This window comes from Lipotes vexillifer, unplaced genomic scaffold, assembly GCF_000442215.2.
Source record: "Lipotes vexillifer unplaced genomic scaffold, Lipotes_vexillifer_v1.1 scaffold440, whole genome shotgun sequence".
Classification (NCBI taxonomy): Eukaryota; Metazoa; Chordata; class Mammalia; order Artiodactyla; family Lipotidae; genus Lipotes; species Lipotes vexillifer.
Genome location: NW_006778543.1, coordinates 1,309,829 through 1,335,468, shown reverse-complemented (window position 1 = coordinate 1,335,468; position 25,640 = coordinate 1,309,829). Strand labels below are relative to the sequence as shown.

General features: G+C 34.2%; 1 protein-coding gene across 1 annotated transcript in view; it reads right to left on the bottom strand.

Annotated features, from left to right (window-relative positions):
* The window catches only part of TAF2 (TATA-box binding protein associated factor 2), an 80,398-nt gene that overhangs the window by 41,596 nt on the left and 13,162 nt on the right, over positions 1–25,640 (bottom strand). Inside the window, exons 4-17 of the mRNA XM_007451687.1 lie at positions 21,434–21,552; positions 19,964–20,105; positions 18,510–18,741; positions 17,129–17,313; positions 15,700–15,813; positions 14,002–14,101; positions 12,308–12,393; positions 9,326–9,461; positions 8,163–8,317; positions 7,393–7,507; positions 6,933–7,042; positions 5,012–5,077; positions 2,648–2,900; positions 1,069–1,209 (exon numbers count right to left, since the gene is read on the bottom strand). Of these exons, the coding sequence (XP_007451749.1) occupies positions 1,069–1,209; positions 2,648–2,900; positions 5,012–5,077; positions 6,933–7,042; positions 7,393–7,507; positions 8,163–8,317; positions 9,326–9,461; positions 12,308–12,393; positions 14,002–14,101; positions 15,700–15,813; positions 17,129–17,313; positions 18,510–18,741; positions 19,964–20,105; positions 21,434–21,552 (1,954 nt within the window). The remainder of the gene's footprint in view (positions 1–1,068; positions 1,210–2,647; positions 2,901–5,011; positions 5,078–6,932; positions 7,043–7,392; positions 7,508–8,162; positions 8,318–9,325; positions 9,462–12,307; positions 12,394–14,001; positions 14,102–15,699; positions 15,814–17,128; positions 17,314–18,509; positions 18,742–19,963; positions 20,106–21,433; positions 21,553–25,640) is intronic.

The window sequence follows — 25,640 nt, the reverse complement described above, 5'->3', positions numbered from 1 at the left end:
TGCTTAACATTCCCCTCAACATCTATCATTTCATTTACTTTTAATCTGCTTTCTACCTGCCTCAGAAAAAGGAATGTTCTTATCTTTTCTAAAATTAACCTCACAACTATGTCCCCACCCACTACTAATAACTTCAGAATTTGCTCTTATGATTTTTATATTTACTTGCTCCCAAGAGATGAATATTTATTTCATCTCTGCTTATCCACTGGTTCCCTTCTCTGTGCCAAACATGCCTCAAGCTTCTTCTCCCTCTATACAAAACAAAACCTGAAATGTCCTTTCTCAGCCTTGTTTTATCCTCAACATGTCACCTTTCTCACACTCTTCAACACCAAATCATGAAAGAATAGGCTTCATTAGTTTTTTTCTACTTCAACTTTACTCCTCCTTCTAGTTAATCTAGTTAATCTAATCTGGGCCTTCATTATTAAATTACTCTAAATATTTTACAAATGATTTCCAAATTGCCCAAATGCTGACCACCCTGCCATTCCCACATCACTTCCTAAAACAGTGGCTCTATCACACCACCACTTTCTAAATTACCATTTGTAAAAAACTTGCTATTTGATAAGAATATAGTGTGAACACTTCACATGCTTGATATTATTTAATTAAAAAAAAAGATAAATTTACAATTGAGTAAACTGAGGCTTAGAAAGTTAAGAAACTTGTCCTCTTGCAAACTGCTAGTGAGCAGCAGAGCTGGGACTGAAACTAGAGCTGTGTGCTGTATTGTCTCTGACTCAGAAATGCTGTCCACATCCTACAAGGACGGCCATCAGAAGGACTTACCCATACCTCCATCCCCCATGTAACCAACCAAAAAGTCAAATTATCCATTTCTACTTACTTCAGTATTAATATGGACAGTGACTTACTCGCACACAGTTCATAAAATCAATGAACAATTGAAACTTTGGAAAACATTTCAGGAGCAAAAAGAGAACACAGACAAAATCATTTATAAGAAAGTAAATAATATTTGAAGAGTCCCCAGGTTAAGCTGAGATATACAGATATTGGCAAAAAACAATCATAAGAAAACTAGAAGGGAGACTGTACCTTCTGTAGAAAGTAACTTTGAAAGCTCATAAAGTTGTTTGTTTTCACAATGTTTGGACAAGTTTTACAACAAAACATCCTAGTAAAGAGTGACTTCATGGCTGGTGGTCCTGTCCATGTGCTCACCATTGAATTTGCAATCTGCAGTAATTAGAAAATGAAGTAATTTGATCACCATGGAAAACATATTTTTTAAAAAATAAAATAGCTTTCTAAAAGTTATCAATACAATCGGATTCATTTTTAACAATTTCAGTTCTTAGAAATTTAATACATTTTAGCTTCTCATGACCATTTCCAAGAAAATGTATATAAATATATTTATATATTTATAAATATATATAAACTCTACCCCCCCTAAAATTCTTATGTACACTTGTAACTGTTTTCTACAAGTCAGTTTCTAAACTGGAGCACTCTTCTTATGTTTTAAGAAAACTTGTTTGCAAAGACTTTATTCTGAGTTAAGTTTTGTCCATTTAGGCAGATGCGGTTCTAATGTTTTAAATTTATCAGATAGAAACATCACCATGGATTTTAAATAAGGCTTTTAAATCTACCCTAATTTAAAAATAAGCAAGTACAGTGCTACCACCTAAGTCTGTAAGAACACTTTACAAAAAAATCCACATCTTGCTATTGATACTTTTAGTGTATATAAAAATCATGTCTGAAAAGAATGAAATTATAATTAACTTTAAATAAGTCTATAATTTTATGGATCTGCTAAGAATTTTGCATGTGAGAATCATGAAGAACTTTATAGGAGCAACAAAATTACATCCTTAGCAGATGATTATCAAAGAAAATCACATTTTCCCTCATATATCTGAGTAGATGTAGGAATCAAACTGCTCACTAGTTACCATTAGAGATAAAACAAATCTAAACCATTATAATCTGTTGAAATGCTGGACAAGTGGATTTAGCAGGGAGGAAGGCAAGAGAGTTACTATATGGGAATGAACCTAGTACCAATATGCTTTTTAAATACCTGGAACCCAGTATTTCTGGCCAAATATTTGTCTGCATTTTCTGGCTTTCATTTGTTCTACCTTCAGGGTTTTTTTTTTGTATCTAAAGAAAAATATGTAGTTTTCTTAATAAATTAACTTTTCTAGTATGTTAAATAATAGAACCTATCATTTTAAATTCCATATCCCTAATATTGATTACTAAGCTCAAACCAACAAGAAATCACCACAACAGTGGGATAATTAAGATGAACTGATTTCATGTACTACAATATAAAATATCACTCAAACCAAGGAATTTCTTACATTCTTTGCTTTAACAATTCTTTGGTTGGCAAGTCAATAAAATGGGAAAATTCTCTTTGGTTTTAAACTCTCAGTTTCAGTTTGACAATTATAAAATTTTAGTGCATTATTTATTTTCAGGTCAAAACGTGTTTCTTCAAATCAGCCTTGTTAAAAGCATTTGGCAAAAGCTTTCAAGAGACCAACCACCAAGTAAAATTAAAGACTACGGTGAATTTTAATTCACCTTCAGAGATAATTTTGTTTTTTTAAAATATGCATCAGCCATCTTGTTTTCTTTCTACTGTACATAATCTCACCTTTGCAAGGCAGAAGCAAGCTGACATTCTCACGCGGTAGAAACACTGCTCCTGTTCTAATATGTCAGTAAGGGCAAGCCGAGATGCTGGAGTGGGGAACTTTTCCAAGGCCAAAATGGACTCTTGCTGTGCCACAACATCCCTCTCATAGCGGAGCTGATACTGCCACATAAAATCTGCTTGCTCAAATTCTACTTTCCTCAATACCGACATGTCTGGGTCTATCCTTATCCACAGCAAAGGAGAATCAGCACTGAAAGAAAATATAATTTCCTTTTTTATTTATCTTTTCAATTTCATATATTTATAAAAACACAGCATTTATTAACCAGATTCCCTTCTCCATGCAGTTTTACTGCATTCATGTTTTTAAAAATCACTTTGACAACTTTCTCATCATGTTTAATATGAATTTCAAGTTTCTCACAATGTCTAATCTACATGGATCTTTTTTTTATAAATTTATTTATGTATTTGTTTATTTATTTTTGGCTGTGTTGGGTCTTCGGTGCTGCACGTGGGCTTTCTCTAGTTGCAGCAAGCGGGAGCTACTCTTCGTTACGGTGTGCAGGCTTCTCTTATCACGGTGGCTTCTCTTGTTGCAGAGCACGGGCTCTAGGCGCGGGCTTCAGTAGTTGTGGCTCGTGGGCTCTAGGCACAGGCTTCAGTAGTTGTGGCTCGTGGGCTCTATGTGCGGGCTTCAGTAGTTGTGGCTCGCAGGCTCTAGAGCGCAGGCTCAGTAGTTGTGGCGCACGGGCTTAGTTGCTCCGCGGCATGTGGGATCTTCCTAGACCAGGGCTCGAACCTGTGTCCCTGCACTGGCAGGCGGATTCTTAACCACTGTGCTACCAGGGTAGCCCTATATTGACCTTGTTGAAACAAAAAAATCCATCTGAAAATATTAATTTGGGGATTTTGATTAGTGATTGTATGATGTGAAAAGGGGAAATTGGACCAAATTTCTTTATTTTACTTCCTAAAGTCTAATACTTGCCAATGGCTATAAATGCCACTCTTTATGAGACATCAATCTGTAACTGAAATAAACTTATTTCTTTTTTTTCTTAATTAACTAATTTATTTATTTGGCTGCATCCAGTCTTAGTTGTGGCACATGGGATCTTCGTTGCGGCATGCAGGATCTTTACTTGCGGCATGCAAACTCTTAGTTGCAGCATGCAAACTCTTAGTTGTGGCATGTGGGATCTAGTTCTCTGACCAGGGATCGAACCCAGGCCCCCTGCATTGGAAGTGCAGAGTCTTAGCCACTGGACCACCAGGGAAGTCCCAGATAAACTTATTTCTTATTAATTTATTAAATTAATTTGTTTAGCTGACTTGTTTTAAGAAGAATGCTAGACTCATGATCATTTTTATCAAACAGAAAGTTCTGAAATCATACTTCAGAGGTATAGCATAAATTTATCCTCATGTACCTCTCAAAGTAACAAGAACAGTTTTAAAAATCTAGTCTAGAGACTTCCCTGGTGGTCCAGTGGTTAAGACTCCACACTTCCACCGCACAAGGCTCGGGTTTGATCCCTGGTTGGGGAATTAAGATTCCTCATGCCGCCTGGGGCGCGGCCAAAAAAGAGAAAAGCAACCAGCCTAAAAATCTAGTCTAACACTCTTATCAAAGAACACCACCTGAAATATAAACTCAATTCAACAAATACTACTGGGTACTTACTACAGGCAAGGACTTAATATGGAAAGATTATATAAACTGTGTAATAAATAGAAGTGATATTTGGTAACCAAGTTAGTAAATAATTACAGATGTTTTATAAAAACTACACAGGCACAATGTGGATGGGCGAAATAAACTCTGAGCTACATTATATTTAAAAATAAAATGCCTGTCAATCAATAAATATTACCACAAAATTTTTACAAGGATATTTAAATTGTTTTTTGCAAACATAGCAAGTCTCAAAGTGCCCTGGGGCTTTGTCCAAAGACAAAGAAAACCAGTAACATCTGAGAACTCACTGGAAATGCAAACTATCACGACCCACTAGTGAAGAGCTGGGTCAGAAACTGAATTTTAAGAAGATTCCCCATGTGACTTACACGCACTTCAGTTTGAGAAGCACTGCTCTAGAGGCCACGAGGGAAGCAAGAAAACTAATTCAAGGCTGCTTCCTCTGAATTTCACCTGCGCCAGGCTAGATTTACTTTTCTCTCTTTGATTAATTATAATTTTATGTTAAAATTTGTTTTCAACATAAGGTTTTTATTGCCTTCTAAAAGTATTAAAAGCACTAATTTCAGGACATTTACATACTTTTAGATGTAAATATATTACAAGACAAATGAGAATGCAGAAAATGTTATATCCTTAAACTTAAGTAACTAACTTACTCCATTGCAGAAAGATCCATGTCAACTTCTTCTCCATTCATCAGTGGAATTTTTTTCTTCTTATTCCTACATTTAAGGAAAAGTAAGTCTGAAAATTGTGACATTCCCAATTCTGAAAACAGATAAAGAGCAGCTGAAGTTCAAATTAAGAATTTCACATAGTGTTGAAAGATATCCTAAGGAGGAAGAGATAGAAAATGTAATGGAATTTAAACACCACAAAACCTGTCTATTTTGAAACTGAAGGGAATGAAGTAAATGATATTAAAATGTCTTCCTGATCAAAGTTTAACAAAAATCAGAAAAATACAATTAAATGTTAACTTAAAACATATATATATTCCCAAAAACTGGTACCTGGAAGTTTTATACAGAAAGATAAGAGATCTACCAAATAAAGAAATCCTTTATAAAAAAACGAAAAAATAACCAGGCCTGAAATGAGACATGAATAATTCTGAACATGTTATGTACATGCAAGGTGCTGTCCTATATGAAATAAAGCAAGTGGTAAACTACAAAACATCTTAACAGTATTAATTAATATGTATAATTAATTAATATGCACAAGATTTAAGATAAGCCAAAACAAAAGCAACTGCTTCCATGCAAATTACTCCTGAATCATAAAATCTACTGGACACTACACTAAATGCATGGTCACATGAGGACAAAATAGGAAAAGAGAGCACAGTCTTTTTATGTTCCTCACACCAAAGGATACATAAATGACATGCTATTACTACAGAGAAAGCAAAACAAAGGAAATGTTATGAAAAGGGTAGCAATCAGATGTTCTCAATTTCAAAGGTGGACAGGACAAAAAGAAGAATAATTTCACTTTGAAGAAAGAATTTTCACAGAGAATGATTACAGAGATTTCAGAATCAAGTTCTCTAAACGCCTTCAAAATCAACTGACATTCTTGTCTGTGTGAGATAACCTAAGTCATAAGTATAAGACTTCTGTCCCTGAAATTTTGATATTACTACACATTCCTTTCACTATTCAGATCATATGTTAATAGCTGAATTAAAAAACAAAAAAAAGTGGTTAAGAAAAAATATATTAAATAAAAGATGAACCATTGGACGTTTTTTAAGTAAACTGGTAACGTGCCTTTGAAAGACATCAAGAATGTTCTTTCAGGGCATGGTGATACAGAGAAAAGGGAGAGTAAAGGAGACGTAGTAAAGAAGATGCAGGGGCTTTTCGTGACATATGTATTCAGCTACTCTCCTTACAGTCAGTGATCATTTCCCCAATATTTTCTGTAGATATTAATCAAATGAGACTAATAAGAATGAACCTAAGCGATTTGTCTTGAAGTTTTCCTGGCTCCAAAAACTCAAACTTCCATTCCACTTCCCCCTGTCCCTACAAAATAAGGATTCTCAAACCTAAATTTTAAAATTAATTATTTAATTCTAAGGATACAAATGTTGTCAAGAACAGAAAGCAAATAAAGAATGTTTGGGGACTTCCCTGGTGGCACAGCAGTTAAGAATCTGCCTGCCAATGCAGGGGACACGGGTTTAAGCCCTGGTCCGGGAAGATCCCACATGCCACAGAGCAACTAAGCCCGTGTGCCACAACTACTGAGCCTGTGCTCTAGAGCTCACAAGCCACAACTACTGAGCCCATGTGCTACAACTAATGAAGCCTGCACACCTAGAGTCCACGCTCCGCAACAAGAGAAGCCACCGCAATGAGAAGCCCGCGGACAGCAACAAAGACCCATTGCAGCCAAAAATAAATAAATTAAAAAAAAAAAAAAGTTTGGTAATACTAACTTGAAGTAAAAGGGGGGGAAAATACTAGATAACATGTTCTCTACTTAAAAATTAGGTATACATTAGGGTTTTTATTTTGGCATTTTAATCTGTGAGACTGAAGTTTATAGTTATGATCCAATGCCTACCTTCTGCTTTTGGAATGGCAGGGTATATCATGTTTAAGACTGTTTTCTTCAATTTGCAATGTATGATTGAAGGATCCATCTAACTCCTGTACTGTCACTTTAAGTGGTCCCTTTAAAAAGAAACATACTGTTGAAAGATAGTACTAGAAAAAAAACCAATGTGTGTTCTTATGCGTACAGATATATATATCAAGATATAATATAACACTATACAAGACCTCCATGTGGAGACACAGAAAGGCAGCTGGTACCAGAGGCAGGGATAATTGGGAGAATTTGTTTCCTCCAAGATCTGTATCAGCAACCCTCTTCTCCCTTCCCTGACACTTGGTGTTTTCTCAATTTCATTCTTTGCAAACAAAATCTATGAAACTTCCAACCAGCTCCCCAACCATAAACCCTTCCTTTATTTAAACTGGCGAGAAAGCAGTGCAGGAGGCCATTTTGGAAAAAAACTTACCACATATTTCTGAGTTCCAGGAGATGTATAATCTTGTTTTATTTCCAATTCCAAGACATTTCGTTTTCTATTAAAGGCAAAACTTCCATAAAATTTTACCACTCCGCTCTGGTCTCTGAAGAATTGTAAAGGAATTTTTGCATACTAAAATAAATACGTACTAAACAAAATAAATTATTCATTAGGGTAGTAATAATTTTCAAATGCATTCCCCCCCCGGTTCAAAGCTTAAGAGCGTACTCCACTCTAAACCAGGTGGCAAAGTATTCAAAATTCTTGTGAAAAATGTTTCCCCAGATTTAAAAAGAAATTCTGAAACATTAAGAAATTAGTTTTTTTGAAAGAAGCAAAACCACTCTACTGGGTTATTAATATAGTGCCTTGAAATGAAAAAAATGTAACAATTGAAAAGTTCCAAGATACCACTCAAATTGTGCCAACCTCTAACCACATCTAGAAGTCACCAGACCACTGCATCTTACAAGTAATCCTACAGGTCTGTCTGGTGGATTATTTACCTCCCTCACCATCAAGCCTATTGCTATACTCACACACTAAAAGGTACTTTAAAATATGCCAAATTTTACAAATACAGATGTGTATGTATGTGTGTCTCAATACTTAGTAGGCACCTTAGAGGAAATGATTTACGGTTCCTGGTAATTTCTACTATTACTTACCTCCTTTCATCCCGCAAAGCCCTTTTCTTCCTCCTTCCCCTTATACACATAACCCTCTCTCCTTTGCTAAACTGCTATTAAAAAGGATACACCCACTGCTTTATTAAAGGCTGGATGTCTTTGCCAGAGACATTCGAGATGGATTTCAAAAATCCAGATGTGGAAACCAACATCTGACTCCACATATGTGACTGGAACTTCTGAGATGAAGCAGTACTAGCCAAACTTAGCAGTTTATTGAAAACCTGCAAGAATCAAAGTATCATTTAGTTTGTATAAGATAACATACATTGCTTGCAATTCTGTAATATTCCCACTTTGCATTATAACTTTATTATAGACAATTACAGAAGACAATTTCACATCTTACTTCATTGATTGTTTTAGTTAAAGACTATTAGCAGTGGAAGCATGAAAAGATTTAAACGGCCAGACTATAAAATCATTCTTCCTCTAAATATAATTGAATTTTAATGACATCCTGGCCAGACAATGAATACTGTGTTTTTAAGAGCTATAATACTATACAACACCTATAACATATTGTGCTACGAACTTTACATAGGAACTATACATTCTTTAAGAAGTTGAGAACACTCATTTGCATTTATACCACTCTAAGAAGTGAACCGGCTCTTTACAGACCACATCTCATTTAATATTTCTGTTCTTTAAAGGCAAGATAAAGGACAGAAGGATTCAAGAAACTTAACTTTAAGGCAAATTTAAAATGCTTTTTCAAAAAAGATTACTAAAAAGTTATTTTCCACTTACCTCTAAGAATATTATCAATGGAAAAAGAATAGCTGAACATTTATAATACAAATGGCTTTCTATTACCTCAACTAGTACATATCAAGTATTTCCGCCAAAACTTGCTTAAAACATATGGCAGAATTTAGCGATAGCAAAAATAACCATCTTTTAGATAAATGTGCTTTTTTCTATTGAAAATATTTGTAAATGGCACTTCATCCTTAATATTCTAAATAATGCCAAACAGAAAATCATAGCATAAACAGGTTTTACTTTTAACCTCACATTTTAGTTTTATCTTCATAAAAATCCTGCATTAAGTGGGTCAAGTATTCATACCCACTCTACATCTGAGGAAACACAAACAAAAAGAACAGGTTACTTACTGCGCAAACAGCTAATTGGATGCCCTGACTCCTATTCTACAGAATGGTATTCAGATTATATACATATAGAACAGATCTTTCTTTACAACTGTTAAGTTCTTTAATACTTACTTGTAACATAAACTCCATACTGATCCTGTTTTCAATCAATCTCATCACAAGGTGAGCTTTACACTGAAACATAGTGTAGTATTCCCAGGAAAGCGTATGTGGATGCTTTATGGAAAAGTGTAGATGGGATGCTGGACTAAAAAAATAAACAGATTTGTTTAATATAACAAACTTGAATTAAATAAACAATAAATTTCATAGCTACATCAATACAATAAATCAAAAACCTCATGGGAATACCTTAGCAATTTCCTTAGTATGAGAGCAACGAAGACTAGGAAACATCTAAAAACAACTTAACTACACATAAAGGAAAATTTGAATGAACAGAAACACACGCCAACCTCCTGGTAGGAAGACACAATAGTGTAAATATTTCAATGCTTTCCAAATTCATCCATACAATCAATGCAATTCCAATCAATATCCCCAGGTTAAAGCATATACAAAAAACATTCAAGATGGATTACATATTTTAAACAAAAACAATTATAAAAGTACTAGAATAAAGGAAAAAAATTTCTTTTCATAATTTTGGGGCGGGAAAAATCTTCACAAGGAAAAATATAAAATCCAGAGGACATAAAGACCAGACTATGTAAAAATTAAAAATTCTGACATGAGATCATCAGTAAATTAAAAGATAGGTACAGTCTGTAGAAAATATTTACAACATACATGAACATTTAAGGTGTTTATACTTTTTTATTATTTCAAATAATGCTACAGTGATTATCTTTTCATATATGTGCAGGTATTTCTGTATGGCAAATATCTAGAATAATTTCTATATGATAACATACTCAGAAGTTGAATTGCTGAATCTAAAAATTACCCATTTTAAAATTCTGATTGGTACTAACAAATTACCCTTCGAAATCAGTGTACCAAATTACACTCTCACAATCAATGTGTAAGAATAGTCATTGCACTTCCCTAAAAAAGCATGGCATACTGAAATATAAAATTTTGTAATTTGATATTTGAAAAATTACTTTTATACTCCACTATTACTTCTGGGCTTATGGACAGCAATATGAAAAAGGTTAAATAAATTCCAAGGTATAATGGAATACTATATAGCACATAAATAGAACAAGGTAAATTCACGTAGTCACATGGAATGCTTGCCAAAATATAGATACAGTTAATTTCTAAAAAAAAGAGAAGCTCACAGTAACACGCATGACTAAATTGTATTTTGTAACTGCCATATACACATAAATAAAAGTCCAGAAAAAAAAAGAGGTCTGGAAGACAATACACCAAATTTATAATCAGGTTATCTCCAAGGAGAGGAAGTGATGGGAGTGAGAAGTGGTAAGAGGGCTAAAAAAGATCTTTTACTTTTTACTCCACATGCTTCTGAACTGTCTTGTTTTGAATCTCTTCAAAGAGCATGCATTCATGTGTTGCTTTTATACATAAATTTTGAAAATCAAACATACAAAAGGAACTAAATAAATGGACAGAACAAAGGTAAAAGCATTTAGTGTAAATAATTATTTACACACAATGGGAATGCTCTAATTATATGCTGGGAAACTGCCATATTGCAGGCAGTCAAGAGAAGAAAGTGAAAGGAACTAACATTTTAATGAGTGCATACTACGTATAAAGCTTTACCTCAAGTAATCCTGGCAACCAACACGGTTAAGATGGATCATCGTTGTTCTACACATTAAAACGCACACACTCACAAAGGTTATACAATTTTCTAGGCTCACAAAAATCAGTAACTACAAAAATCCAAGTCTGTCTAACTCCAAATTCCTATGCCTTGCCACTGGCCTAATCTTATCTCAGTGACCATACTTCCACCAAAGAAAAGACTACTGATTATACAACTTGCAGTTTCTTAACCTTTGTTGTACTTTTAGACACTTGCGTAGTCTGGTTAATCCTACGGACCAAGAAAAAACTGCTTTTAAATGTGCAAAATAAAATATACAGGTTTACAAAGGAAACCAATTATAATGAAATACAGTTATCAAAATATTTTTTAAAACTATGACATTACCAACATATGTGCTAGTTTATTAATGCATTAAATAACAAGACCTAGCAGTGGTCTACTGTAGTAATTTTAAGGTAATGAGTGCAAAGAATATTTCAAGATACTTGCTAACAATTAAAATGTGACAAGAAAACATCCATGATTTCTACTGTTGACAAAGTCACAGCACTGTCTGTTACCTACAACCATAATTCAAAGAAATATAAAATTTCAGTTAATGGTGAGTAAAAAATACAGAAAAACTTTCCCATCCAATTCAATCCATATTCCCTTAGGGAATTCATGGACCCTAGAACAAATAAGAATCCCTGTTAGTACCATTACGTTGTTATAAGTGGTTGTCTCAGTGACTTGATAAAAAATAGAAAGGGAAAGAAAAGAAGGAAAGTGAGAAAGAGGGAAATAAAAGGAAAGAGGCTGGGGGGCTTCCCTGGTGGCGCAGTGGTTGAGAGTCCGCCTGCTGATGCAGGGGACAGGGGTTCGTGTCCCGGTCCGGGAAGATCCCACATGCCGCGGAGCGGCTGGGCCCGTGAGCCATGGCCAAAAAAAAAAAAAAGGAAAGAGGGAAAAGGAAAAGAGTAAATAAGTGTCTAGGTAGCTGACCATTCAGATAAACAGGTATAGGTAGGATGCGTTGATGCTGAAATCATCTACTTAGCCTTTTCTATTATTTTTAAACATTTACAAGAATAGTACAATATATTAGCATTAGGAAATTAACATGAAAAAGAAAAAAGCTTTATTATTTTTAGTCTTTTTTTAATGTTTAAATCCATTTACAGTCATCACATGCAATAGTAATGAAAGGAGTAATTAGAATACTACCAACATCTATGGGCTCAGTATTATTACAGACCATTATTAACACTTCTTTGGCCTGTATGGGCCTCGATACACATACAAGTGATCCTAAAAGACTAATCCCATAAACCAAGGTTTGTAGTATCTCTGAACAATAAACATACTTATCCTTCTCTTTTCCTCCACCAAATATGGGATGTAATAAAACTCCACCAGTTTTTAGTTCGTACACCACTATTTTGTCCAGCTCCTTAAAAAGACATAAAAATAGGGATCAGTGAAAATTATTTTACATATCAAATTTTAGAATTCAACTGTGGTTTCCAATTTCCTGGAATCAGAATGTAAATTTCTGAAAAATAAACGAAATGTATTTGTAGGGTAGTTTATGTTGCAAACAAAGCAGATTACACAACTGACCGAATGATAGAGCCAAAAAGCCTTCTCTACTTTGTGACTTTTGGGCTGGCCAGTAGCCTGGCAAGTTTTCCTAATGGCTCTCCCCAACCTCTCTGACCTGTTCTCCAAGTTTATTTCTTCCTTCTCTGTATTTTGCTCCTGGTGGAGGATTTAAGCAAGTAAAAACAAATAGGGATAACATTATGACAGGATCTATAATTTTAAAACTTCTCTAGTTTTCTTTAATATGACACAGATCAAAATGAAAAAATAAAAGTTTAAGTGGAAAAAAACACAACTGTGCTGGAAATTCATGACTAGTTTAGGTAACATACAAGCAGTACAGAGAAGTGGTAAAAATCATAATGAAGTGGTTAAAAGCCGGGTTTGAATCCTGGCTCTACTACTTACTAGCTGTGTAATTTTAGCCAAATAACTTAACCTCTCTGTGCCTCAGTTTCCTTATCTGTAAAATGCACATAATAACAGAGTAGTTAGGAGGATTAAGATAGTTACTATTTATAAAATGTTTGTAACAGTGCCTGAAACACTTTAAGTTTTTGAAATTAAAAATGGACTCTTCAGTTCTAGATGTATGAATCTTTTATAGTTCTCGATATTTGAAATCTTTTGCAATTACTTTTTGGCTTACTTAAGTTTAGGTTTAGATGGTGAAGGTATATAAAATGAGAAAAGAAGGAGGATAGAGGGGGGTCTATTTAATGAGGCTATTAAAGGCTGAAATTTTTCCCCCTGAGAGGTGAGAAGATAAACATGATATGATTAAAATGTATATGAACAGAATGGGCTAGGCAAAATACAACTGACTTTCTCTTTTGGCCAAATCTTTAAATAATGGGAAAAAATGTGAAAATGACGGAGAACATAAATACACTGAAGGACTAGCCAACATACAATAAGTACTTATTATGACCTAGGCACTATGCATATTACATGTATGTCTTACAATCCCTGTCCATACTAGTAGCAGCAGTAGATACTACTACTACTTACTCTCCTTATACAAAAGACGCTTGGAAAGATTAAGCAAAATCATAAATAAAGCTTGTGAATGTATGAAGCAAAATGAAAAGCAAACTGACTCCAGAAACTATGTTCTAAGCCTAAACAAATTTAGAAAGCACAAAATTACATTAAAAATGACTATTATGAGGAGCTGGAATATATCTAACAACTTGATGTTTAAGGGGCTTAAATATTCTCGTTCTTAGCAAAAAAGTCTTTGGAGGCCAACACTGACAATGGAAAGCAGATAAAATAGACCATTAGCCTTTCTCTGTAAAATGATTCTCATTTTGCTGGAAAAACTCAGGGACTTTCAAATGACAATAAGTATTTTATAGTTACTAAAAAATAAAGGACACATGACTTGAAAATCTGGAGAACACTAACATGTCTTATTGACTTCTAAGTGGAGAATGGATCTAGTTGCTTTTACCTCTTTAATCCAATGGCGATATTCATTAACACCAAAAGTTTTTTTCATCCAGAGACCATAAATATAGCCTGAAATTCCCTTCAATACCCATTCATCAGACCTAAGCAAAAAGTCAAATAATAATACATCATTTTATATATTTTTAATATAAATAAAATATAATAAATTTTATTATTTTAATAATAAAAATTCTTCAGATATTTTTGGCCAAAGGCCAAAGAGGGTAACAGAACAAGCATTAGCATGTACTTCTCTGCCTTCTTAAAGAAAATGAAAGTTATCAAACCATTTGGTTTTCCCACTTCCTCTGACTGAATTCTGCCTATCCATTCACTGTACCTTCATATCTGGCATCAACTTAATTATAAGACCACTTTATACTCTTGGTTCAAGGTACCTATGTTTGTGCTTTGCTCTGGCAGTGCTGCTTCCCTTATACCTAAGTCTGCCCATACTGTCTGCCTCTAAGGAAAGACATGCACATAGCCAGGACCATAATGCTCAATTCTTTCTCTTTTTTTTTTTTTTGATTGATTGATTGATTTATGGCTGCGTTGGGTCTTCATTGCTGTGTGCGGGCTTTCTCTAGTTGCAGCGACCGAGGGCTACTCTTCATTGTGGTGCCTGGGCTTCTCACTGTGGTGGCTTCTCTTGCTGCAGAGCACGGGCTCTAGGCACACAGGCTTCAGCAGTTGTGGCTTGCGGGCTCTAGAGCGCAGGCTCAGAAGTTGTTGCGCACGGGCTCAGCTTCTCCGCGGCATGTGGGATCTTCCCGGACCAGGGCTCAAACTCGGGTCCCCTGCATTGGCAGGCAGATCCTTAACCACTGTGCCACCAGGGAAGCCCCAATACTGCTCAATTCTTAAAAGTCCACATTCTTTTATTACCAATCCCATGCATAATTATCAGTGAGATTCTAAGACCTCAAGTTTAATTACTTATTTTTTAGTTTCTTAAGTGGAAAGGCAATACACCTTTCATTCATTTATTTATTCGTATGTTTATCCATTCATTCATTCGTTCATTAAAACATTTTGTCTATCATGTTCCAGACACTACCCTTTAATGAAACTATGTGTCTTAGGAAAATTACAAATCAAGAGGCCTTACCCTCCACCCTTTCCCCTCCAGAAAGAAAGAAAAAGACAACAAGACTTACATACTATATATTATAATCATAAGTTACAGTCTTAAGGGAATTTTGTCTATTTCTTCAAATTCACCTCAAGTTTAAAAAAGAAAATAAAAAGTGTTGTATTTCTCACATCTTTCAAGTAAATTAGTACAAATCTAGGAACTAACAGGAAAATCCCTATAGCATCATCACTATTGTAGAGGACCATTATTTTACCTTAAGTATTACCAATTGCACTGAACGCTGACATCAGAATTCTAACTATAGTTCTCTGTACACTGAAGTCCTTGTATCTACAGTATTTATTTAGTTAAGAAACTGATGTTACCAAAATTCTTACCTTATTCTTATTGCATATTACAAAATTAACTCTACTGATATACTGAGGACACAGCCAAAAATTCAGGATGAAATTTATACTGATTACTTTTCTTTAAATATATATAATAGTGTCTGTTAATTATCTGCAGTTAGGACAAAGTTCAACTTACACTGCAGGAAAAGAAAATAAAAATAAACTTTCCTGATTCTTCTTAGTAGTTGTAAACTTTGAAATTACTCACCAAGACATTCTGGATATGAAACATCCAAAAAACTGCTGGGCCAAGGACTGGGCTAAACACCTTCTAGTCAAAGGTGTCTCATCTATAATCATGGCACTGTGTAACAGATTTGTGCTGGAATTTAAAAGAAGAGACAGCTCACTATAACCAAGAAATAAATAATTATTCAATCAAAATAAAATAATCACCCTTTTAAAATAACAGAATTTAATTAATACATAAAAGAGAAAAACCAGAATACTGTCCCCAACAGCTTTTACAATTTTGGTTGAAATTCATAATCTTAATAACTTTTGTTTAAAGCAAGGACTATAATGTTTCTCACTGATTTCCATGAAAAATATAAATACCCTTTTAGGAGGGTAGGGGGTTGCAGCGTCAATCAGAAACTGGTATGTTAAGCAGAGACTAATCTTTTTATGAAGGGCTCTTCTAATTTCAAAAACCTTTCCCTAATAATACTTTAATGTTTTGTGCTATATTATTTACTTTCAAATGCAGTGACCCATCAGATTGTCTAAACAACTCGGAAGAATGCAAGAACAATATTATTATGTCCATTTTACAGAAGAGAAAATAGACCCCCCTCCAAAAAAATGACTGACCCTGAGACATATAACTTCTAAATTTGGCACTTTTCAAGGAATGAAAGAAGGGAGGGAGGTAAAGAGGGTAAAAGAAAAAAGAAATAAAACTTTCTCTTTTTTTTTTTTGCATACAAATTTCTGATGATATCAGTAAATTTTTAAATAGTGCTAGGACAAAAACCTCACTAGATACCCATATAGTAACTTGTATCATTTTTGTTTTTAATGCATAAGCCAAAAAGAGACTAAAACACATATGTAAAAAATTAGTTAATTCTGGATAAAGATACTATGAATCTTTTGGGTTATTTTGAAATGTTCTTCTTTATGCTTTTCTACACTTTTCAATTTTGAAAACACTGGATTTTCTACAAAGCCACCCATAACTAAATTGAAGGGAAAAGGTTCAAACTGCATCTTAAAATTGATCACAGGGGCTTCCCTGATGCTGCAGTCGTTAAGAATCTGCCTGCCGATGCAGGGGACCCGGGTTCGGGCCCCGGTCTGGGAAGATCCTACATGTCGCGGAGCAACTAAGCCCGTGTGCCACAACTACTGAGCCTACGCTCTAGAGCCCGTGAGCCACAAACTACTGAAGCCCGTGCACCTAGAGCCCGTGCTCTGCAACAAGAGAAGCCACCGCAATGAGAAGCCTGCACACCGCAACGAAGAGTAGCCTCCGCTCACCACAACTAGAGAAAGCCCGCGCACAGCAACAAAGACCCAACGCAGCCAAAAATAAATAAATTAAATAAATAAATAATTTTAAAAATTGATCACAAAATAAATAACCTATCTTCACATCATTAACCTAATTTAGGCCTCTGAATTTGTATACAAACCTAAAAATGCTCATGGAAGCATAAGCAGCCACTTCAACATAAGCCTCATCGATGAATACAGTCTTAAAACAAGAATATGGGTATCGACATGTAAGAATTTCTTCGTAAAATTCAAAAACTTCATGAAGATACGACGTGGTATGTTTAAGCAATGGAAGAAGCTGAGGTAAACAAAAATGAGTAACCTAAAAATAAAAAGCAGGGAAGAAGATCATTAAATAAAAGAGTTAACTGAAATCTTAAATTTCCTAAATATCTCAGTTATAAATGAAGCTGCATATAAATCTCCCCCCACCTTTTTTTTTTTTTTTTAACAAATCCATGGCACTGAGAGAAAATACTGGTATGAAATTAGTGACTATTTTTACTATGTTTACAAAATATTCATTACACTCAAGACTTAAATTCATGATGGATTATAAGTCTGAAATGCTTAGATCCAATGAAAATGATGATTTTGGTTCCAAATTAAAGTTTCTTTTGCATATGCATACAAAACAATCTAAATTTCCAAGGCTTATTGTAAACCTGCCTTTGATTCATAAATATCTAACCTAGTGAATACTGCACATCATAGTACTATATTAAATAATTAACAGTCATTATACTATCTTCAGTACATATAAAAAACAATATGAAAACTGCAGGGAAGCTTACTGGTAGTGAGGAGATAAGAAACATCAGCAACAGAAATAATTACATCTTACATTACATCCCACTTTGGACACAGACACTCAAATATCCCATACTGTCTCACTGTCTCTTATTATGATTCTGTGCCAAATGAACAACATCAATAATGACATATCACTCTGACTAGAATGACTCAGCAAGGTTTCATGAAGACTACATTTGTGCTAATCTTTTTGAACTGAACAAAAGTTTCATAGGTAAGGAGAGGAGGAAAAGAGGACATCCCAAACAGTCAAAGACGGGAAAAAATATGGTTTGGTCAGAAAAAAATCTAAGTAAACTATATTAAATATAACAACCATAAATAGAAAAGTAATGAGGAAAAAGCTAGAAAGGAATATTAGGGTCAAATTCTAGAAGCTCTTGAAAGCCATGCTAAAGAAATTTGATTACTGCAGGATATGGAGGCAAGGAAAGTTTTTAATATACAATAAAAAACTATTCTTCTGACAACATTATAAAAGAACAGATTAGAGACTACCATAAGTGAACGGTGAGCATTTATTTAACATTAGTGGTCAGGGCCCAAACTGCATGTCATTATATATTTCAGATAAAGAAACCTTTTCTCTCTAGTGATAGTTCTAACAGTTGAAAGAAGAATTAAGAAAAACTTAGTATTTAATTAATATTCTTCTGATTAGGCATGAAAGAGTGGGAGGGAAAGAAGCAAGAAGCTATGATTTACCTCATGCATATATGGATCTACAAGTATTTCAAAAGGTCCAATGGCCAAGGAGATGTTCGACGCAGCTGTTGGAATGGTAAGCATGTAATGGAAGGTTTTCTTCCTCATATCATGGGTATACACTGTCTCCACCAAATCTCCATTAGAAACAGCCACCATTGCAGCATCCACTGTAAATTCTAATTTCCATGTACATAATTCAGAGTATGAATCAACACATGGGAACCAAAATCTAGAAAAAAGATCAACAGTGCAGAAAACATGTTGAAAGTATAACCAACATTGTTTCTGCCACATATAAGTTATTTTAACATTTACAGAATATGCACAAGAAGAAATTTTAGCTATTTGCCCACTGATGTTTTTTACTGAGCAACCTGAAAGAATGTGATTAAAGATAAAGTTCTGTCTCCAAATATTATTGGCAATATTAATAAAATATATCATGTAGTACCTCCAGTTTAAACCCTGAAAAGAGGTAAGCAATTCTTAGTTTCCAATTTTTTAATTAAAAATAATTTTTACTTGTATATTCATAGTCAGTTTTTATGTAGCATTCATTTTTGGAAACTAAAAATGCTTACAAAAAAGTTTTTAAAAGTACAATATTCAGAATCTATTCCATAATGTCAGGAAACTGTTTTTCTGGAGTATGTGATGCATTGCATAAATTCAAACAGTGCTGGTAAAGCCAGACATAAAATTTCTATTCAATGTTCTATTCAGATCAGGTTTTACTATGTGCCAGGGTCTGTACTTGTTACTGAAACACAGAGAAACATAAGACATCATCCCTGGCTTGGAGGAGTTAATAATCTGAGGAGACTACACATAACATAATATTTCAATAACATGATTAACGGCAGAGCTATGAGAATGAACTACAATTACATGCAACAAGAAAGGTACATCTCACTACCACAATGTTACACAAGAAAGGCAGATATAAAGAGCATAAGGCATATGCTTCCATTTAATAAAGTTCAAAGATAGGTGTAATCAATCTACAGTATTTTAGAAATCAGGCTGGTGGTTCCCTAGGGCAGGAGGCTATCAGGTGGGCAAGAGTGAATGGAAGTGGGTAGAAGGGGTACTCTGCGATGCTGGTAATGTTAATGTTCTTTTTCTTGATGTGAGTGTGAATTACATGAGTTTGTTCACTTGTGAAAATGTATTGAGCTTTCTATTTACAATTCGTGTAATTTTCTGTATGTTTTACTTCAATACAAAAGTTTAAAAAATGAAAGAATTGAGACGACTTTAGAACAGTAGACTTGAAAAGGAAAGGAGGGAAGACAGGATTGAAGAGGAACAAGATTCAGAAGAGGTTCAAGTAGTTGGGGATCAAGCTCATACTTCTCATTTTACAATAAGTACATGTATTGCATATTCATAGAAAAAAATGCAATTGAAGAAATGAAATCAACTGAAATACGTAAGAATTAGTAATCTACCTTGTGGAATTTTGATACCCACAAGAGAAAACATGAGCACCTCTCTCTGCCATACTTCCCTCTACACTGGGTACCACAAAATGAAGACCTCCTTTTGGCTGATCCAAAGAAAAATTGATGTGTATCTTTAGCACCTTTAATTCTGCAACAAATAAATACATACATACATTGATATATAAAAATGTAATTAGGTAACAGTGGTTGATATAATAAGGGCAAAGACTTACACTGAACATAAAGTGGGAATCAAAGGCTGAGTTTTACATAAAATATCACACTACTTAACCTAGTTTAGGCTTTTACCATCTCTTTGCCTATAGGAACTCAACAGTCTGCTTCCAGTGGTGTTCTTACCTCCACTCAATTCTAGTCACTGCTACTTGTGTTCTCCCAAAATACCGGTCAGACCATATCCCCCTCTCAACATTTCTGACAATGCTATACTGCCTAAAGAAAAGAGTTTAAAACTACCACATAGCTAAGGCCTTCCAGATCCAATTCAAAACTTACTTTTCAAGTTTGTTCTCTTAGTACATTCTCGCACAGATTGTTAACCCTACTTGTGACTTTAAGGAGTAGGGAGTGGGGTAGGAGGGAAGGACTACCCAAAAATTTACATTATGCAGCATTATTTACTATGTTTGATTTCTAAGTAATAAATACGTGTTGCTTCCGTAAGATTAAAGAAAGATATTCCTTTTAATTTCCCTCCAAACATTACAACCATATGGACTTTTTCCAACCCGTGAACATGCAGTGATGACCTTCCACGCCTGCACCCTAAACTAGGCAAACCCCCTGCAAGGTAAACCCCTCCCCCCACCATATACACACACAAACTATACAAAAAGAGCAAAAACAAAACAAAGTCTTTTACTTCCTTATCTTGATTAATTTTATAAAGCAAAATAAAGGTAGGCAGAAGGTTATGTATGATTATAATGGCTGTAACTTTATACAAGGAAATAAAGAAGATGCAGAAATAATAAGACAAAGTAAAAGTATGCAGAGTGGGTGTTAGCAGCCCTACATTCTAGCCTTGGCTCTACTACTAATTAGTGACATTCAGCAGGTCACTTACTCTCTTTAAACCTCAGATTAATCTTCCGTAAAAGGAAAGAATTGAATCAGATGACTTTTTAGGATGCTTCCTTTTATAAAATGCTATAATTCTAAACTGAGTTAATACTGTGTGGGTTCTCAAATCTTGACAAGTTGTTCCAACCATCTAATTTTTGTTTTATAACTTTCGCTTTAAAAGCAACAGTGAAATGAGTTGCTTTTTGCCATAGCCCTTGATTGCTATTTTCCTGTTAGCCAATTATCTTTAAGGAAAAAAAGAGCTTCCAACTCCTGTATATTTCAACTGATTAATTTATAATTTAGGTACCATTAATTTTCATGAAAAGTTTCTAGTCACTGAATCCAACATGATTTTACTGTATACTCAACATGTTCTTGGTATTTTACCATCAACGTGTTTCCATAACTCTGATGGAACCTTAATGCAAAGTTCTCCATTTCCTGCATCAGGATCCACAGCACTAACCGCAGCTGCATAAGCATTGGAAAAATAATTGAGATTTCTCCTGGGGGAAAAAAAAAAGAGAAAGCCAGCTTTAACAATAAGCCATATATTTCACCAAGCATTTTCTTAAATACTTGGCACCATTTGTTTGTAACCATTGTATCATCTTACATAACTCATAGGAATGCTCTTTAGCCAAGTAACTGTTGCTCCATTCCCCAAAACTAAAACTATTAAACTATAAATGCGGGCTTCCCTGGTGGTGCAGTGGTTGAGAGTCCGCCTGCCAATGCAGGGGACACGGGTTCATGCCCCGGTCCGGGAAGATCCCACATGCCGCGGAGTGGCCAGGCCCATGAGCCATGGCCGCTGAGCCTGCGCGCCCAGATCTGGCCTGTGCTCCGTAATGGGAGAGGCCACAACAGTGAGATGCCCGCATACTGCAAAAAAAGAAAAGAAAAACAAAAAAAAAACAAAACAAAGCTATAAATGCAATGGCATATATAGTCTACTCGCCAATGCTATGTGATTATTATGACTATCACATCCTTCATTAATTTTAGAATGCCAAAGCCACTAAACTTTCCTAACAGAAATGTAAAGAATATACATAGAATTGAAGAAATAATTATTCTTCATCAATCTGGCAAAAATTTGAATGGATTCAACAAGCTTTGTAATCTGATAGAAATTAAGGTGTTTAAAACAAATCAGAATGGGAATTAATTCCTCAGAATTTAATACTGCTCCCCTCCACTCCCCAGTACATGACAATGTAAGCTTAATGAAGGAGAGGAACTTTCGGATGGTTCACTGTGATATCCCCTAAATGCCAGGGGACACTCAAAAAATATTTGTTCAATAGGTACTTGGCCTTATTTCCTACTGAATGAAAACAATACACAGAAGCCTTATTAAAATATGAAAATACTGTTCTCATCTGATTTTCTAATTTTATTCCATAAAAATAACTCATATATATATATATATATATATATATGTATATACATACACACATATCACATTTCCTCACTGAAATCAGTTAAAGTAATATGGAAGAAGTGGAAGAAAGAAAAAAGACAAGGAATGGCAAGAGCGAGAAAACAAGATTAGACACAATCCTGTGAGCCATATTCTTGTTGTGCACCTTTATGTCTATCATCTTGCCATTAGATAACTCCATAAAGTCAAGTCAGTGATATTTCACTAGCTTAATAAATTTTTAACCTAGTTAAAAGACAAGTTTCATATACTCTACAGAGTAATTATAGGGAAAATAAAAGAGGAAAAGCCATGAAAGAAAACATTAAACTTATACACTCTCAATATGATGGAGGCCATTCCTCCCCCATCTCCAACTCTCTCCTAACTAGTAAGGATGTAATATTAACTATGACTTTTAACAACTACAAAACACAAGGTTCTGAAAGTAGTTAAGCAGACTTCTCAATAATTTTAACACTTTCTTTCTCTTAGATAAATATGTAAAATAAAGGTATTAAAAACTCCAGGACCACAATAAAAAAAAAAGACTGTTTTTTCACATACCATCTTTTTTTTTTTAATTATCATACAGTAAAAGTAACTTTTTCCTTTGGTATATAATTCTATAAATTTTAACATGTGTAACCATCACCACAATCAGGATATAGAACAGTTCTGCCATCCACAAAAGCCCCTTGTGCAATGCCCTGTGTCAAATAAATGCAATCATACAGAATGCAACCTTTTGAGGCTGGCTTATCTCACTCAGTATGTCTTTGAAATTCATCTAAGGTGTTACATGTATCTATTGTTTGTCCCTTTTTATAATGAATAGTATTACATTGAATAGACTGTACCACAGATTGTTTATTCATTCGTCTACTGAGAGACATCTGGGTTGCTTCCAGCTTTTGGCTATCAGGAATAAAGCTGCTACAAATAACTGTGTAACAGTTTTTATGTGAATTTAATGTTCATTTCTGTAGTACAAACACCCAAGAGTGGGACTGCTGAGTCATATGGTAAATATAAGTTTAGCTTTATAAGAATCTGCTAAACTGTTTTCCAGAATAGCTATATCATTCTGCATTCTCATCAGCAATAATATGAACATGCCAGTTGCTCTGCATCCTTACCAGTACTTAGTTAACATACTAATTTTAAAAACTACTTTGTACATTTATAGGTTGCAATTTCTTTTCAGTAAAATTTCAAAAACATGAAATCTGAAAGGTAGCTGAAGAACTTGTAATATCCCCCAGTTATCTGTGAAATTCAAAAATAAAAAAATCTTTGTTACACAAAAGGCCAAATTTAAACATTACATATTAAACCACTCATTTTTTTTTTATGGAAAATTATTCTCAATCTCCTTATTTCCTGAGAAAAGGTAAAGTGGTCCAAATAAAATGGCAAGTCATTATAAATGGAATCTATTGGAAAGTCAGTTATGAGGAACAATCTTCTCATGGCTTGGATTTCAGTGTTTCCTTTCATAATATGAGTCAAAAATGTTTCCTTTCATAATAACCTAATAAAAGCCAAAAATTACAAGACAAGATTATAAGTGTTTTCAATTTTCAGAATAGTAATGATTGCAAAATATTAATATGTCCCTGCCCTATAACCACCACCCATTCTTCCTTAAGGAAACAAAGCTTAAAGATGAATAATGTTGTAGGGGATACTTAAAAACTAGTAAATTAAGGTAATCAAAAGAATTTTCTCCAAGAACCTATTATAAACATCTATATTAAATTAAAATAATCTGTTAATTCTTTGTCAGATAAAGAACGTGTGCTTCTTAAAACTGTGTGCAGATTTTGCAAAACTTAAGATTTAATTATTTGTAAACTTTTTCTCCGTTTAAAAAAATTTCATGGAAGCACAATATACGTCAGAAATATATATATACACTCTGAGTATACAGTTCGATGAATTTTCACAAAACCAAAGTAACCAGCATGCAGAGCAAGAACAGAACTTTACCAGCCTCCCAGAAGCCCTCTTGTAATCACTAACCTAGCCCTGCTTCCTACCACCAAAAGTAACCTATTATTCTGACATCTAATGAGATAGATTAACAACTTAATACACATTCTTTTGTGTCTGACTTGTTTTATTCAACATTAAGTTTGTGAAATCCATCCATATCATTGCATCTAGCTGTTGGTCATTCAGTCTCATTACTTTTAGAATTCCAACAGTGTAAGAATATATACCACAATCTACCATTCTACCATTGATGGGTTTTCAGGTAATTTACAGTTTTGACTATTACAAATACTGCTGTGAACAGTTCTGTACTTTTTTCTTGGTGAACATATTGGTTATACACGTAGGAGTGAGACCACCAATCATAGACTATGTATACATTTGATCTCAGTTTACATTTCTATTAGCTGTGTTTGAGAGTTCTACTCTATATCCTTGTCACACTCAGTTTTTTCTTCTGTCTTATAATTCACATACAGAATAAAATAAATAAATAAATAAATAAGTAAAAGCCAACAGAAAAATCCATTTTCCAGAAATGGAACCAATATCAAAATTAATAAAAATGACTTTTCAAAAATAATTGAAACAACATTTGATAATGATGCCATGGAATAAGGTTGCTTAGAGAAAACTCTACCTTAACAAGTTTTTCTATGAAAAAGCCTATGGTATTTCAGTGATAACAAGCTCAAACTTGAGTCAATTACTTTAAAGTAGCTATTTGTGAAAAGCTAATGAATTTCAAGCCACTAGAAATAATGAGTATAGATAAGAACAAAATGGCTTTACTGCTATGCATGTGTGATTACAAGTCCAAATAAGAAGAACACTATCTAGTTCTAGGGTTACCACATTTAAGAAAACACAATGCCAAACCAGAGAGTATTCAGAGCAGGGCAGAGAATAGTTAACAAATTTGGAAAGAGTTTTAAATGAGGAATGGTTGAAAGTATTGAGATACTACAGACTGGAAAAGAGAAAACTTACAGGAAAACAATTTTTAACTAGCATAAGTTTGTGAACATTATAGCAAAACAGACTGTGGCTCGATGTAATAAAGAACTTCCTAGCATTCAGAAATGAAAGGGGTGCTTTAAAATATAGTAAGCTCTCCTGAGCTGGACATATTCAAGCAGAAGGTAGAATAATATAGGAAAAATTCCTGCT